Source organism: Mirounga leonina, unplaced genomic scaffold, assembly GCF_011800145.1.
Source record: "Mirounga leonina isolate KUSES-001 unplaced genomic scaffold, KU_Mleo_1.0 Mir_127, whole genome shotgun sequence".
Taxonomy (NCBI): Eukaryota; Metazoa; Chordata; class Mammalia; order Carnivora; family Phocidae; genus Mirounga; species Mirounga leonina.
Window position 1 is genome coordinate 45008235 of NW_023270316.1, and position 18245 is coordinate 45026479.

The 18245-nt window shown below is 37.8% G+C and overlaps 1 protein-coding gene across 1 annotated transcript in view; it reads left to right on the forward strand.

Annotated features, from left to right (window-relative positions):
• Positions 1 to 18245, forward strand: part of DIAPH3 (diaphanous related formin 3) — a 485828-nt gene that overhangs the window by 143518 nt on the left and 324065 nt on the right. Inside the window, exons 10-12 of the mRNA XM_035003260.1 lie at positions 13660 to 13770; positions 14056 to 14174; positions 15358 to 15474. Of these exons, the coding sequence (XP_034859151.1) occupies positions 13660 to 13770; positions 14056 to 14174; positions 15358 to 15474 (347 nt within the window). The remainder of the gene's footprint in view (positions 1 to 13659; positions 13771 to 14055; positions 14175 to 15357; positions 15475 to 18245) is intronic.

Here is an 18245-nt window from a genome sequence, read left to right on the forward strand (position 1 = left end):
GGCAGACGCTCAGCCGCGCAGGCACCCCTACTAATGTGTACTTTTTGATCTAGTAACACACATGTCCCTAGAGTGGGAGGGGTGGTGTCTTGTGATAGAAGGAGTAGACTTGTGAGTCAAGCAGCTTGAATTTAAGCCCCAGCCCTTGGCATCCTGGCTCTGGGACTCTGAATCCTGCCCCAGACCACGTCTATGCTTCAGTTCCCTCACTTGTAAGAGAAGGATAATATTTATCACTACCTCATTGTTGATGTGGGGTTACATATATGAATGTATTTAAAATGCTTAGCTTATTTGCCATAAACGTTGAGTAAATGCTAGCCTTAGAAAGTAATTTTGTTAAATTAAAACCAAAGTCAGTGGAGAATGGGGATTGAAGGGGCTCTTCCTTTTTCAAAAACCTTAGCTGTGTTGATATTAAAATTGTTATGTAACTACAACTCAGCAGTTATACTCGTGAACATAACCCAGATGAGTAAAACACAGGTTCATACACAAACCCATACACAAGTTGTTATAGCAGCTTGATTTGTCATAGGCTCAAATTGGGAACGATCCAGATGTTCAATAGGTGAATGGTTAAACCGTGGACACCCATACCACGGAATACTTAGTATTGAAAAAGAATGAACTATTGATACATAACAACAACTTAACATGAATCTCCAGGGAATTACCTTGATTGAAAAATGCCAATCTTAAAGGTTACAAACTGGATGATTCCATTTATATAGTAGCCTTGAAAGAACCAAGTTTTAGAGATGGAGAAGTTTAGTGGTTGCCAAAGATTTAGGATCGGGTCTGGGAAAGTGTTAGGTGTGGCCATAAGTAAATGGCAACAGAGGGTTGTGTGTGGTGCAACAGGTCTGTGTCTGGATTGTGGTCACGGTGGCGAATCTGTACATACAATGAAATTGCATAGAACGCTACTTGGACACACAAATGAGTGTAAGGCTGCTGAAATCTGAATAAGCTCTGTGGATTGTACCAATTTCAATTTCCTGGTTTTAGTGTTACGTTACAATTATGCAAGATGTTACCATGGGGCAGAATTTTGCCAAGGGTACCTAGGACCTACCTGTACGTTTTTCCTTTTTGCAACTTTCTGTATATCTACAATTATCTAAGAATAAAGAGTTAAAAAAAACATCCTGGTAAAAGTGGGGTCCCAATTTGTTTACAGCAGTATTATGGTCACTTAACATTTTAAAGCTGTGAGGAAAGGGGTTAAGAATGTCTTGTTAAGAACAAAGCCATGTTTCACCTAGGTAAATAACACGATTGACTCATTAATTGAAAGGTGACTATCACAACCTTAAAATTCATGGTAACTTACATATTAAATTTTTTTTTGGCTATCAAACATTGAGGTAAACTTGTCTAATCTTGTAGAATTAAAATTGGTTACCGTATGAACCTGAAGCCAAACTACACGTATCAAAAATATTCCTGGGTATGTTTAGCCATTTCTATTGTGGGCAGTTACTCTCAGTTTATTGAAGGTGCTACCATATGGAAAATAGATATCTATAAAATTCTCTGAAAGAGAATGGCCAGTTAAAAATTGAGAATGGATTATTAGTTTATAGAAGACACTAAGACTTGAAGAAATTAAACTATATTTAAAGATTGATGTAATTTTGAAAGAATTCCTTTTTTTTTAAGTTTTATTGAGATAAAATTCACTTATCATAAAAGTTACCCATGGAAAGTGGACAGTTGAGTATTTTTGTATAATCAGAATTGTGCAATCTTCTCCATAACCAAGAATGTTCTCATTACCCATAAAAGAATCTCCTTATCCCCTCTCCCAACCCCTTCACCGTCACCTTGTATTACCCTCATTCCCTCTAGCTCTAGGCAACTGTTAATCTGTCTCTATAGATTTTCATATTCTGGATTTTTGATAAAAATCATACAGTATGTGGTCTTTTCTGACTGGTACTCTCACTTAATATTTTCAGTGTTCACTCATGTTGAAATATGTATCACAACTTCATTTTTTTCCCTCCAAATATTAGGCTATTCTATGGATATTCCACATTGCTTATCAGTTGTATGTTGGTGGAAATGTGGGTTGTTTCTAATTTTTGACTTTTATGGATAATGCTACCTGTGAATATTGGTGGAGATGATTTCTTTTTTAATGACTGCTTGTTTGCCATATTTAGCGTTAAGGAATAAAGGTGGGGGCACAGCTAGCCAGCAACATCTCGCTTGGATAGTTGTTGAAGTCAACCATTTGACTCAATTCTTGAAAAATTTTACCAAGACCTAGGTGGCTGATTATATTTGCTCTTATGAAACTAATTGCCTTCGTTGTGAATAATTATATTTTCTTTTACGGTTATTTTTTGAAACACTAAAATTTCTTGATACAGTTTTTAAAGTTTAATTTTCATTGAGAGCAGAGAATGATGAAATTCAGCTTTGCCAGTGTGTCATTTTCAACAGTGTAGGGCTCTTTCTTCTCTTGCTAGAAAGCGGTTCCTCTTAACCAGTCACTTGTTACCCTTTAATACTGGATTCTTGCTTAGAGCTCCAGATTTGTCCTGATACTCCTGCCCCCCATTCTGTCCCCCCCAGTCAGACACAGATTTTTTTAATGTTTCATGCTCTCTCTCTCATGCTGATTTTTACATGTGTTATTCTCTCTACTAAGAACACCTTTCCCCCCCTAATGTGCCTGCCTCGATAATCTCATACCGTTAGGGAACCCTTCACAGATACTTCCTCTCTGTGTTGGTTTGCTAGGGCTGCTACAACAAAGTACCACAGACTGGGCAGCTCAAATGAACTGAAAGTTCATTTTAGCATTTTTTTTTCATTTTTTTTAATAAGTTCAGATTAAATTTCTATACTCTTGATTATGAATAAATGATGGGAAAAATTTTTTTTAAATTTATTTTCCTACTCAACCTTTTTGTTCTGGGTTTTTACTCTTGAAGGAAGGTTCTCATTATTACTAAGCCTAAGCTAGCAGGTGGAAAGCTTAAGTTAGGATTGAAGGTACTGTTTTCCAGATAGCTAACGTAGGGAGTTAGGGGGTGTGGGGAAGTAAGTAGATTGTCTTTTCTGGGACTGCTGGTTGTTCTCTATGTCCTTTAAAAAGATCAAGCAACCTTTTAGTAATATCTAAAAATACTTTCCTCTTTGGGTGTTTCTGAATTTTCTATAAGTAAAGTATATTTTAGAGCTAGCTGGTTATCAATTTTCCCATAAAGCTATTGCTCTAAGTGCCATTTTATACCATTACCCACATAATTTGCATTTATTGAAATGTACTAGTCTGGTTTATATTAGCAAATCACCAAATTAAAAATATAACTTGTTTATTGCTGAATAAAATAGGAACCGATTGCTTTTAAATTGGAGAAAATGAGAGTAAAATAAAAATTCTCATTCTTTTATTGAAAACTATAACAAAGTAGTTTTTAAAGGAGGATTGTTAGATTTTTTTTGAGTCTGATAATAAGATAATGTGACTGCCCATGTTTCTGATAAAATTGAACATCCTTTCATTCCTCCCACTCATATGGTATAGTAAGACAGTGAAAAAAATGAATGCCACAAATAACTTAAAATTATTTTCAGGCCTTAGACAGTCTTACCTGTCAGGAAAGAAAGTACTCATATAAATATCAGACTTTACTTTTCTCAAGTGTATCAGAGAAGGGTTTTCAGATTCAAGCAGCATAATCCACTGTGGGTAATTGAAGCAGGAAGTGGTACTGGATCCCTAACAGAATTTTTGGCAGGCCCAGGGAACTCTGTGTGGATGATGTTGGCCAATGTAGAAGTGCTACACCACATGTGGGAATGTTCTAAGGACATGCCACTCCCAACGTTCTATGCTGGTCAGCGCCTGACACTCTAGGACACAGGGCGATGCAGCAGCAAACCTTGCCTCGCGTGGCCCAGTCTGGAGATGTGTGATCGTCCCCTCATGTTGGCTCAGTCTTCCTCACTAGAAGAGGGTCGGAAGAAGTGTGAGTGAGCCAATCTCTAGTTTCAACCACGTGTTGAATTCCTCTGTTATTTTCATTTCTTTCATTTTTCTTTTCTATGTATGTCTTGTCCCTTCTCTTTTTAGAGCCTTGCTAGAGCATCAAACATGAGCTAGATTCTAGAGTTTGTCCAAACCCTTGCTGTTGGTCATGGGACTGTTTGAATTGTGGTAGATTTTTGTCAGGAAAGGAATCAGAGTGTGGGAATCCTAGAGTTTTTTGGGTGGATGTTTGCTTTTCTGTGCACTTGTACTCAGGTGTGGTGACAGCACGCTACATTTTTCCAGTGGTGTCTTCCTCTCAGTCCTCTTGGACTCAAGGGGGAAGTGCCAAGAACATGAAGGGTCTGTGCTTTTTACATTACTTGTATATTAGCGTGTTAGTCTGCCGTAGGTTTATGGGTGCTGTGGGAAGACGTGAATCCCTGGGTCAACAACAAAGGACTTCACTATCCACAGCAACAGTAGTGGTTTGAGGACAGCTTTGTATCAGCCCCAATTTCCAGTTGCAGTGGGTTGTGTTTTAGGAGAGAAACCCCGAATATAGGGAATTCAACTCTTACATCACGGGCAGCACTTAATTCTGATCGATGCAGGTGATGATGAAATCAGTTCAGTTTGTCTCACAGTATTTAATTAAGGCTGTTGGTTCACCAGACTCCAAGCAGCAGGTTGAGGCCAACATGCAGTATGGACCCCAGCCAGGCCTTCCTGGAGTCAGCTGAACAAATGGAGTCAGCTGAACAAATCCCACAGACCATCAGGGTCTAACTTAGAACACCAGAAGTCTTTATTCTTAATTTTTTCTAATGATCTTTCCACTTTGCCTGGGGTAGTCAGGTACAGAATGATGTATTAGTGATTGCACAGACTTCCCCTGGTTCAGCAAGAAGGAAATCTAGGGCAATTTTTTTTTTTTTTTTTATCTACAACAACCCTGGCTAGTGAGTTGAAGCCGAATGCTTTCCAGGGCCAGTGAGGTATCATTGATAACTTCAACTAAAATCAGGGACAGATATCTTAGCTCCTTTTCTAATTGGGTGACTTCCATCATAGGGATAAATGCCTACAGGGTACACATAGTTACTTTTTTCTGCAGGACCAATGGTAGCCTCAGTTTGGAGAGTCCTTCATGACTGTCTGAGGACTAGTGTTTGCTTAGATGCTTGAACATTTCTTAGGATCAGCTCTGAGGTGAAAGGCAGTGTTTTTGGAGAGATAAGCAAGTTAACACCTGGCTTCTTCATAACATATATAGTCTTGAAGGTCTACATGGTGCTTCTGGAAGGAAAGTATTATTTGTAGTTATTGGGGTCCCCCAGTTGGGACCTTTATCAAACAGGTGGCTACTTGGTAATATTGTTTTCAATGTGGCTTCCCAGCTGGCTGATAAACTTTAGGATTCTCAGTTCAGGATAAAATTGAGGCCAGTCCTTGCTTTTGGTTTGTTTGCGAGGTCATCTTGTGCTATAGGAGAGAAACTCTGAGTTTAGAAAACCTTAATCTTTATAGTGGGTCATAATTGTGTCTGCCTTTTGCTCCAAAGAGATATTATCTTTATTATACTGGACATGAAGCACGCCTACCTATTTGCTATTCATACATCCTCGGAAAGAACATCCAGAAGATGGCCCACCAGTGCCTCTACTTGGAATGCACACAGAAATGTAAGAGACTCAGCGTCCAGTGGTGGGGAAGAGACCACCAAACCTTCTCCTGTCAGCCTCTTGCCTTCAGTCTGATCCTCTTGGTATTTCTCCTATACATTCATTGTACCTTGATGTACATTGAATAGAATAAAACCTTCATTCATTTTGGTTCATATGATACCACAGAGTATTTTTCCTACCTTAATTACTGACTAAAGGGACATAGGACAAGGGTGGTAGGTGATATCCTTACAAGAGTCAGTGGACAGTCTTTCTAGGATTCTCACGGGAGATACTGCTCTACCCTAGAAGGTATTTTTCAGAGAGGCAAAAGGCAGAAATATAATCCAAGTCTTTAGTATCTCTAGAACTGTTATTAGAGGAAAATCAAATTTCAAACACATCCAGACACCTGGCATGCACGTGGTCTTAAATACCTCATGGTTACATATTGAAGTGCATAAGGTGCTCACATTTAGAGAACAGGAAGAAAAAGTGAAAGTGTCCTGTTGAATGTGAAGATTCATTTATACTACTTATGACTCAGACAACTTGGAAATGATATTCTTGCTGAAACTTGTTTGGTAGACCAAGGCTGTGTTAATCGGGGTCTTTTGGAGAAGCAAGAGATTTAGTATGCATGGCACTAGGGAGAGGGCCTGGAGAGGGCTGGGGGGAGGTGGGGAGATGTCCAGCTCACTGCAGACCTGATGCCAGGTGGAGGAGAGAAGGAAGGATGGTGAAGGGAGGGAAGTGTCTTGGGCTGCTCTATACTTCCAGGAGAACTTGGCAGGGTTGTTGGGGAATCCTCAAGCCAAAGCCCCTTGTGTCCCATTTTAGTGTTCTTGCTGTGTTCAGACATTGGCTGGGAGAAGCCTGTGGGGAGTATGGCCTCAGCTCACCTGTTGTGATGGATTTTCCAGGGTAGCAGCTGGGGCTGGGCTGTTGGTTGTTTTTACTCCCTGCAGTTAGAGATTGAGAACTGCATTCCTGTGGCTGCTACAAAGACAGTTTTTCTTAAAAACAAAAAAACTTCAATTTCTGGATTTCATTGAGTTCAGTAACAATAGATATTTGCAAAATTGATTGGGTCACATTTTCTTATGTCTCAGTAAGTAGGAAAAATTACCTTTAATGGAGTTATAGTCACTGTACTTTGAAATTTGTTACTGGGCAATAATTGAGAAATATGACATTGAAACAAATCATAGGTTTAAATGACTTTTTAGATATAGTCAAGTTTATTTGCTTCTCTTTCTTTTTGTTTTCTATACCCCTTTAAATGCTCAAAATATTCCCAGGTTTAATTTTGCTTGAGACCAAATAAAGATGTTACTATAATGCATAGTTCTATCTTAATTTACTATTCCTTTTTGTTTCAAATATCCCCACTGCCCCCTCCCTGCCAAATTACTAACCGAAGTTATTTTCAAGTTCAAGTAACTTGTCCTCATACTTAATGAAGAACCAAATGAAGAATAGAGATAGTAGAAAGTTTTTGTATTTAGGGCCAGTGTTGGGGCATCCCAGAAGGATGTGGAGATCAATTTGTTTTAATTCCTCTCCGTGAGGTTTACATCAGTAGGATTAATATATTAATATAAATGTTAAATGTATTGAAATGGACTGGTAAATAATATGCCATTAAGCTAAGACGTTAAGGAAACACAGTGGAATAATAGTCTAATGTGAACTCATGCTGTTATAGGGAGCACACATCTAAGTGTAAATCAGCGGTGAAAGTTTTTGTCTAGAATATAAATTTCTTCACTTATGCTACGGTAGATCACCAGAAAGATAAACTTACCTCATGCTCCAAAGGTAACTGTACAGAGTTTCATAATTAAGTAGTCAATTAGTTAATTATTCAGTGACTGCTGTGCACTGAGTTATACAAGACCAATACAGAAGTACACTCCTGCCCGGGGCGCCTGGGTGGCTCAGTCGATTAAGCGTCTGCCTTCAGCTCAGGGCATGATCCCAGGGTCCTGGGATCGAGTCCCACATCGGGCTCCTTGTTCAGTGGGGAGCCTGCTTCTCCCTCTCCCCCTCCTTCTTCTCCTCCCCCTGCTTGTGCTCGCTCTCGTTCTGTCAAATGAATAAATAAAATCTTAAAGTACATTCCTGCCCTTAAGAAGCTTATACTTGGGAATCTAAAGCTAGCTAATGTTTCATAAGTAAAATGCAGTAGGAAGAGTTCCAGCAAAATGCATGGGAGGACACAGAAGAAATGAATGCTGTCTCAATGGGGAGTGTCTGAATAAATACTTAAAAATCCGTTTGTTTTTCCAGTATTCCCATTTATATAAATTGTAGCTTCTTGAATCCTGCACTTTGTTTCTCCATGTTTGTATGGGAGCTATGCGGTTACCTCTTGTTCTGATTTGTTCTCTTACTGTGTCTATCATTTACAGAATAGTCCATTGGAAGTCTAAATAAGAAAGAACTTTATATCTGTTGATCTACTTTATTGTTTCTGTGTTTGTCTGCATAATGTAGCCTGGTTAGTTTTTATTCTGAATTAACGCCTGTGCTTTTTAAATTCTTTGGAGTTTCTTTGCACTAGCAGCAAACTGTTTCTCTGTAAGCATCATTTACTCATTTTAACTTGATAAATATGAAATTTGATTGTGCAAAGAGAAACAGATGATTTCTGCTATGGGGTAGAGAAGATGAATAGCAGTGTAAGCTGCATCTTCCAGGCCCAGATGATAATTATTCACAGATTCTGATAGAATTTTTATGTAAGTACTTGACTGGTACTTGTTTATAATGTGAATTTAGCTTATAAAGCAGATGTATTTTCAGGATCGTATAGCCATCATTTTACTTGTGAAAACATCTACCTGTATTGAGGACGAACATGTTGACCCAAGTGTGAGCTTTCTAAAGAATATCCTTGCGTGGGCTGTTGGATACCTTCTCCGTTCCTTCAGCACAGTCACGGAGAAAGCATTTGCTCTGGTGGCCTTTGAAAAAATTGGTTGAGCTTCGTGTTTGACCCTCAGGCATCACGCCTGTTAGAGTACCTTGAATTTTGTGCTTCACTTTCATTCGAGTCAGAGGTTTTGGGTCAAAGTTTACAACTGCATAAAGTTGTTTATTTTTTCTCTCATCTTTGCATTGAGCATGGTGATAGGAGTAAGTTAAATTGTGTACTAGAGGAAAGTTAGGTGATGGGTATTCACAGATGAAGAAACCTGACTGTTTTCAAGGGCAGAAAGCTTCTCTGCTGATGAAGTGTTGTAGATGGTGGCATGTTCCTTCACGTGTCTTGCTCATTAACCTCTTTCTAGGTCTAATGATTTTTCTTTGATCATTTGCCTCGTTCCTGAGATTGCCTTTGACCAGATCTATCCCTCATATTGATGATCTTTGAGATTTCTGTTTACAGTTTATTTACTTTGCCCCCTGTTGTGTGTCTCTGCCTTCTAGTTTACCGCATTACTGGCATTGCTGCCACGATTTGTAATTACACTTCTGGCTGCTCATTTTCCTCGGCTTGCTCTGTGGGCTTGGCGGGCCACAGTCCTTGCAGTGCGCCTTCGGTTTGCTGCTGGTCTCCAGGAAGCCTTCAGCTCTCCTGAGCCCTGGACGGACACGCACACGCACACACCCCTCCAGCTACAAGTTATGCTAGATATACTTTTCTCATGCAAGGCTCCTTCTTGATAATTGAGACAAGATTAACAAAATGAGCTTGCCCTACCCGCTTTCCAAATCATTAGAACTGAGTACATGATTTAACACCTAAAGAGACGTGTCTTACTGAGACCAAAGGTTAATAAGCAGTATTTCTAAAGTATAAAGTTGCGTTTGGAGGAAGAATATTTCAGTGCCGATTTTAATCGTCTTGGTTGCATATGGTACACATGAGAAGGCAGGTGTTTTCCTACTTGCGACAACAACTCTGTCTCTTTATAGAGACTGTTCTTGTCAAGTCACCAACTGGCCCAATGCAGTAGTAATTTATTAGTCATCTTATTGACCTATTAGAGCCTCTGACTCAGTTGATCACTCTCTCTGTTGAGACACTTTCCTCCCATAATTCCTGGGTACCCAAGTGTCCTTTTTCTTCTACCTCACTCATGCCTTTTTACTTTATTTCCCCAGCCTTTAAAGTAAAACCTGCAATCGAAATGCCCCCTCAGTGCCTGTACGTCTTTTTTCTCTGGCTACTTCTGGGTGGTTCCATGTAAGACCCTGAGTTTTATGTGCAGTTGCTGTGGTCATGTTTTTCTTGAACCTGGGTCTCTTATAGCCAGTTTCCTTCTCCACTTTTCTTCAATGCCTGTCACTAATAGATATTTCTAACTTAACATCTCTGAAACCCAACTCCTCTGATCTGTCTTCCCAAGCCTCTTTCTCCCATCTTAAATGAATGATTTATTTTCCACCTTAATCAATGGTAATCCCATCCTTCGAATTGCCCAGGCCAAAAACCTTGGAGTCAGTCTTGACTCTTCATCTCTGAGAGTGATTTCTGTCTTTTTCCACAGCTGTATCTCTAGCACTGAGAATGCTTAGTGGGCACCAATAAATAGGCTTGGAGGGAATGAAATGGTTGAACAGGTACACAGAGAGTGAATTCTGTATTTTGATGTCCAAAGATAGAAGCTTTAAATTAGGATGCTTCTAGGAGGACAGAAGCTCTTTGTTTTCTTACCCTCATCTATTCCACAGAGAAGTACGTTTTGTGATACTCTTTTTTTTTTTTTTTTTTTAAAGATTTTATTTATCTGAGAGAGAACAAGTAGGCAGAGAGACAGGCAGAGGGAGAGGGAGAAGCGGGCTCCCCGCTGAGCAGGGAGCCTATGCGGGGCTCGATCCCAGGACCCTGGGATCATGACCTGAGCCGAAGGCAGCCGCTTAACCGGCTGAGCCACCCAGGCGCCCCCGTTTTGTGATGCTCTTGAAACAATATGTTAAATGCAAATTAATGGAGATTATATAGGCTATATTTTTGGAACATCAAGCAGCATGGTGATTGTTTATGATGAATATTACAATGCCATTATTTCCTTGAGCTTCTGTTAATATCCCCAGCTGACATAGGCAAGGTACCCAATAACTAGTGTTTTGTGTTTGTTTTTTCTTTTTTAAGAATGAATGATTCCTAATGTACATTCATTTATTTATTTATTTTTAGAGAAAGTGTTGGGGAGGGGCAGAGGTAGAGGGAGAGAGAGAATCTTAAGCAGGCTCCACACTCAGCAAAGAGCTGGCTGCAGGGATCTATCTCATGCCCATAAGATCATGACCTGAGCCAAAATCAAGAGTCAGATGCTTAACCAGCTGAACCACCCTGGTGCCCCTCCTAAAGTATATTTCAATCTCAAAATTTTAAAAGCGGGATTTATCCAGGTCTCTAAAACCTGTTTCTCTCCTTGCATTTTATAGCTCTGTTAATGGTATCACCTCCTATCTCGTTGAAGAACAAAGGTGAGGCAGTCTTGTGAATTCTTCTGAGTCAACCCCATGTCCACCCAGCTGTCAAATTCTGTCAGTTTCTCCTACATTTTGAATGTTCAAGCTTTCATCATTGCTTACTAAAGTTCCTTCTACAATAGCTTCTTAACTTATACTGTTACCTCTACTGTTCCCTCTCCTTTACATAGAATCCCTTGTGGTTTCCCCCGTTTCCAGTTGAACCTGAATTTTCTGACTTGGCACATAAGTCTGTGCATTACCTGGTCTGTCTTCTTGCCCAGCCTCATTTCTCACGACTCCTTGCACTGCTCTCTCCCTTCTTACCCTTGCGAACTGCTCAGGATATTGGAATTCCTTGTAATTCAATGGAACGTCCCATGTCCTCTAACCGGTTAATTCTTTGGATGCTTAGAACATCTCATCTCGGTCCTTCACTTAGGCTGCCTTAAGAGCCTTGCTGTTAACCAGCTGTCCTTGTCTTTAGTTTCTCCATATTACCGTTATATGTGGAACATATGTTCTCTTCTACATAATGTATGTCTATCATTGTATCTATCTTCATGAGGGTAGGCAATATGTCTTGTTTACCTTCATAGTTCCTGAGCCTTTCCCACTGTCCGTAGGAATTGAGTTCAATGACATAGATGCTATATTGGAACCTGCTTCTGCTGGTATGCTATATTCGTGTGAAATTGTATGATCAAATGAGTCTGTGTATCTCAGTATACATGTTAAAAACCTAGAAGGAACTCTTCGATCTTTACCTTGATAGAATTATTTTTCTGCAAGGAAACACTACATTTTGCTGTATGCTTGTATATGTTCATAGATCTATGTTTACATGACATCTGTTAGAGTGGTTATAGGTCATGATAATGGCCAATTACCATTAGAATTGGGAAGGGATTTTAGATAATTAACTTAAATTCGTTATTTCAGCTTAAGTCAATTTTCTGTTTTTCCTTTTTTAGGAAATTGCCTTTCAGGATGTTTCCTGAAAAGAATTTGGATTATCCTTCCCCTTCTTTTTCTTCAATTTCATGCTGCTATTGTTCTGCATATATTTACTTTACATTTAAGTCCTATTTCCTGCTAATTTTTATACTGCTTTTTTTGCTGCTTTGAGTTGTCTATAATTCATGTCTTTTCCAGAAACCTAGCCACTAACACTATCTTAATTGCTCTGAATGTAGAGAAACATTATTTAAATGTTCTTTGAGATCTTTTAAAACCGCATACTATTGCTGAAAAACTATTTGTGGCTACTGGGTAATGACTGGCAGGGAGGTGGAAAGAAAGCATTTTAAACTTTGTGACATGAGCCAGTTATAGCTGAATGAATGTGTACTGGTAAGGTAGCCTCTGTTTTAAGTTTATTCTTTTTTTATTTTAAATGTTTCCCTTTTCCCTATTTATCTTCTGACACATTTCCTTCCTCCAGTTTAAATAGTCTTAAGTTTTGACAGTAGAGGCATGCTGGTCAGATTTTAGTATTTAGACAGCAAATACAGTAATTACGATATATTTCAACCAGCAGGACCTGAGACCCCTGTTGGTGTCTTAATCCAAAAAAAGGCATTTTTAAATTCATATAAACCTTGCCTTAAGGGATGGGGAAAGGACAATTTAGGGAACAGCATGAGGTTAAACATATTGATTAGTAAGCCAGTTATTTTTGTTAGACTCTGATAGAATGTAGACTTAGAAAAATAACATCATCAGCAGCAACAAAGAATACTTTGCTTCTGTAGAGACCATCTCTTTTGCTTCCAATCTCTTTTGCTTTGATTATATGGATTTCAGATAATGAAAGATAGATTTCAGCCAGGGGGTAAAAAAAAAAAAAAAAAGTAGATCCACTTTGAAATTTGGAGTGTTAAATACCTGGAAAATACATGATTTTTACACTTTCATCATTTAAGGTATATACTAAAGGATTTAATTAGCTCTGTAATTTCTTTATGCCTTTGGAATAAACATGACATATATTATTTTTGAATGCTTGCCAAAGTGTAAGAACCATTGCTTGGGTAATTCTAATTAATTGTTCGGTGTTCCTAAGATAGTTTTTGGTTATAACAACCCCATTAACCAGATTCAGGACATTTGCTGACCTTGAAGTGTTTGGGACTTTAGGTTTCTCTTGATGAATGGCAAGTTACCATTTTATTTTAGGTAAGCATTATATATCCAATAGAGATCTATAATTTTTCAACTAGGATCTTCAGTTTTGTGTTGTATGTGCGTTGAGTGATATTTTTGGACAAGAACTTAACTTTGGGCTAGAGTGAATTTTTTATGGAGTAGTGCCAGTGCGTAATGTTTCTGTCTCTTATTCCACAAGAACTCCCAAACAAATGAAAAATTAAAACAAAAAACAAAACACCTCCACTGAAGTATTTCTTGTTTAATTTGTAATTGACTAAAATAATTTACATACAGATTATTATTTTAATAGGTTCTCCTCTGAAGGAAGATACTTGATTCTTAGAACAAAACCTTGATATTTCAGTTCTATGACTCTTTCTTAATGTTGGAATCTGAGCCTAAGTCTCACTGTGCAATCTGTTGTAGGTAGCGTGTATGCAGCTCATCAATGCCCTTGTTACATCTCCTGATGATTTGGACTTCAGGCTCCACATCAGAAATGAATTTATGCGTTGTGGATTGAAAGAGATCTTGCCAGTAAGTGCCCTGCAGTCTCCTTATTAATATTTAAATTAGAGGAGTACTTGAATAGGGGGAAATTTAGATAAATTACCTTCAAGAATAATTTATCTGTGGGGAAAAAAGGCTTGAGTATAAAAATTTGTGAAATACAGATAAGATATGAGTATTATTTAACACTTTAAGTGTTTGAATGCTATAAATCCAGTCAAATGGCTGGTTTACTGTTTATATGTTTTCATTAACTTTTTTGCATTATTAAAAAGAAAACCGTTGATTGTCATTTCTATTTAATAACTCTAGAACTTAAAATGTATGAAGAACGATGGCCTGGATATCCAGCTTAAAGTGTTTGATGAGCATAAGGAAGAAGATTTGCTTGAGTTCTCCCATCGCCTTGAAGATATTAGAGCTGAACTTGAATATCCTTTTGTTCTGAAATTAGTGAAATAGGAAAAACTGTTGCTAAACCCCAAACAACCAAACCTCTGAAGCCATTTCTATATAAACAATAGAAAGTCAAACCTTTATGAATCAGACTGATTTTTTAAAAATTTTATTTAATTATGTTAATCACCATAATTACATCATTAGTTTTTGATGTAGTGTTCCATGATTCATTGTTTGCGTATAACACCCAGTGCTCCATGCAGAACATGCCCTCTTTAATATCCATCACCAGGCTAACCCATCCCCCCACCCCTCCCCTCTAGAACCCTCAGTTTGTTTCTCAGAGTCCATAGTCTCTCATGTTTCGTCTCCCCCCTCCGATTTCCTCCCCTTCATTTTTCCCTTCCTACTATCTTCTTTTTCTTTTCTTTCTTTTTTTTTTTTTTTTAACATATAATGTATTATTTGTTTCAGAGGTACAGGTCTGTGATTCATCAGACACATGAATCACTGATTTTTATATAAACTTTTTTTTATTAGCTTGTGTGTGTTTCTGAGTACATGCATATGTAAATCAACGTTACAACCTACAGATGGATTCTATTAGGGCCTTGTGTGTGTGTGTGTGTGTGTGTGTGTATACACTGTTTTTTTCTTTTCATGTTTGGCACCTCCCCTCCCCTAGTGCTTTCCAGCATTGGGAGTAGGGTATCCTTAGCTTGCTGGCTGGCTCCTGCCCTACACCTTGGGGGCACACTCACATGGGCCTTTGTTAACTCTGTGGGTCTACAGATCTCTGTGCTTTTCCAGAAATCCACCAGGTTTCTGTCCTCCACTGGGGCTTCTCCATGGTGGATAATGCCTGGCACCAGCTCTCTTGATAAATGCACTCTGAAAACCTAATATGGTATTCACAACCAGCTGCCCATTACCCTTGCCGCCAGCAACATCTTAGCTTGAGAGAGGCACATGTTTGGAGTTGATCATGGAGGAGAAGCCAAGGAGTGTCAGGTCAAGTTGTCATTTGCAAAATGTTTTCCTCTACTCTGAATCCTGGATACCTGTGTTTTATTTGATGTTAAATATACATGATGCCTATTTTAGGCTAAGGCACATAATAATCTTTTGAAGCCTTACAGAGTAGATTCCATGCCATGTTATTGCAGTTGTTTGGTGTAGACGATAAATAAATCGTGTATTCCTTAATCAATTCACTGAAGCATATGATATTTACAACATGGTGTGGAACTCAGTTAAGGAAACTAGAGCGGAGGGATATTTCATTTCTATTCTTCAGCATCTTTTGCTGATTCGAAATGATTATTTTATAAGGTAAGAGGAATTATTTTATAAGGTAAGAAGAAGCTATGTTGTAATGTTTTCTTTCACTAATAAAATTTTATTAATTGGGAAAATCACCTGATGTTTTATTTGGGCAAGCAAATAATTTTCAGATTTTTATTTCTGTCTTAATATTGACTCATGGAATGTGGCGTTTCTTCTGGGCATATATTTAGACAGGTGATGGTAAAATGATATTACTGTTATGTTTTAAGCTCCAGCAGATTGTTGGTAACAAGTTTTCACCTGAATAAAAATGCGAACTAGCAACAAATTACCAATTTATCATGTGATGGATAATACATTCTGGTTAGTGTTTAGGTAGTAGGAATGATGCTGATATGTTTCTTTTTATAAGTTACATGAAGGGTACTAAACATTGCTTTTATTAGTGTTTAGCTAGCAAGTGCCTTGATAATACATTGTAAGTAGCTAGCAAGTGCCTTGATAATATAGTTGCATTTAATGTTGCTAATGTATCAGAAAAGCTAGGCAAATGACATTTCAAGTTTGATTATATCTTAGCCATCTTGAAGTTTAACAGATTGTTTATCCCGTCTGTATGTTGTCTATCTGTAGCTGTGTAAAGATATTAGCCCCTAAGTTGCTCAGTTGTTGTGAAGATGGAATATAATAGCATGGGTAAATCTCCTAGCCAGATATCTGGCACATGGTGTATTCTCAATAAATGTTCTCTATATCCTCTTTGCACTTTGTTACTGTTTTATGAGGGAAGCTGAGATCCTTGAATATAAAACCATTTTTTGTTGCCTTTAATTTAGCTTTGCTGAAATTTCATTTTCAAATACTTCAGGTAGTATGTCTTTTCTTTAATTTCATGTAGAAGAATTTGCTAGACATGTCTCATTCAGGCTGTGTCCTCTGGGTGATGTCAGAGGGTGTAATTTAGGGTGATATAACTGACAAGTGAATAGAATAAGAGTCAAAAAAAGTAAAACTAGGTTCTTTGGGATGAGTATAGATCATTCATCTTATCTCCTTTTGTAAATACTAATATAAAGTACTAATACATGGGCAAAACTATTAATAAAAATACTAATACATTGATTAAAACTATTAATACATTGATTAATATTGTTAAATATCAGAGGTACCTTGCTGCTAATTATACTAATATGTTTTCCAAATGTTCTTAAAAATAAAATTGAAACTTCCATTTGCTCTAAAGTAACCCCATCCTTTTCTTGATCCCTGTGTGGTTGGTTCTGTCAACCTCTGATTGTTTGATGCTGCTTGAGTTTTCAAGAATTCAAGAATATTGTTTGCTTTCAAAGTTTTTCAGTGTGTCTCAGTGCTGCCAGGGTTGTTATATCTTACTTTTGATCCCTTAATTTTACCCTAATCCCTAATTGGTGCTCCAAGAGCATATGCAGTTGTCTACCTTTAAAACAGATTGAAAAGCTCAACTCTCCTAGGACCTGCTCAGGCAATCCTATCACTTCAGTGGAATTAAGAGTCTCAGAAAAATATTAAACCGTAGTATCACCAGAGTGACATTAGTGAGGTATAGAAGGTTAGTTATTTTGGTCATTTTTCAAGTATCACATTTTTAATTTGATACGTAACCATGCTGCATTCTTCCTTGACTCTTTAAGCCCAAGGACCTTGGTCTTTGTTCCATATATGGTCCCTGAGAAGGCATCATTCTTCCTATGACTGCTGTAATCAAGACTGTTCCATCCATTTTTTTCCCCATGTTCCTAAATTCTCATGGATATTTATTATTGTTATTTATTCTTAGAACATATTTTTATTATAAGATTGAGTCAGATTCGGGTCATTTACATAAGTTTTCATACATTCATTTAAAAATTCAGCTTTTTATTTACATACAGTAAAACTTTCACTTAGTGGTGTGTAGTTCTATGAATCTTGTTCTTTTGGTTTTAGCTTCATTTCTTTCGGTTTTCACTATCATAGGTGGACCTGGATTTTACCTTTTAGAAATCTTTGATTATCTGAACATTTTTTGTTTAATGAACGTTCTAAACACATACTGATATAATCTTTTAAAGGTTTTTATAAATGGCATTATTTTAGAACGTAAGATATTCTCATTTAAAAGAATTAGTGGATAGGGAAATTAGAAAGTTTGCTCACCTTCCCATTTGGAACAAGAGGAAATTTTACTGAAGTGGAACTTGATTGGAGAATGTACATGAAAGGTAGCTCCTGGGGTGCCTGGGTGGCTCAGTCGTTAAGCGTACACCTTCAGCTCAGGTCATGGTCCCAGGGTCCTGGGATCAAGCCCCGCATTGGGCTCCCTGCTCAGCGGGAAGCCTGCTTCTCCCTCTCCCACTCCCCCTGCTTGTGTTCCCTCTCTCGCTCTGTCTCTGTCTGTCAAATAAATTAAATATTAAAAAAACAAAACGAGGTAGCTCTTGCCCCCAAGAAAAATGAAATGCGGAAAGAAAATTGGAGGGTGGAGTAGAAAATCAAATTCAATTCTGTAACAAATACTCAATGGCTTACATGTGCAAAATTTTATGCTAGTTGAATGTGCATAGGAGATAATTTGATATTTGGTAAAAATACTAAAGAACATGTGAAGATTTTAAAATTCCTCCAGCAAAAATGATGTATCAGTGAAATAATGACAATTTATATTCATCCCTTAATTAGGTTATTCACATTTTCTTCTGACATATTTACTAACTCACCAACATTGCTCATGGAGATTATTTTCTAGATTTATATTTCTGGAATCCAGAAGTACATTATTTTTTTGCTAGTGTTGCCTT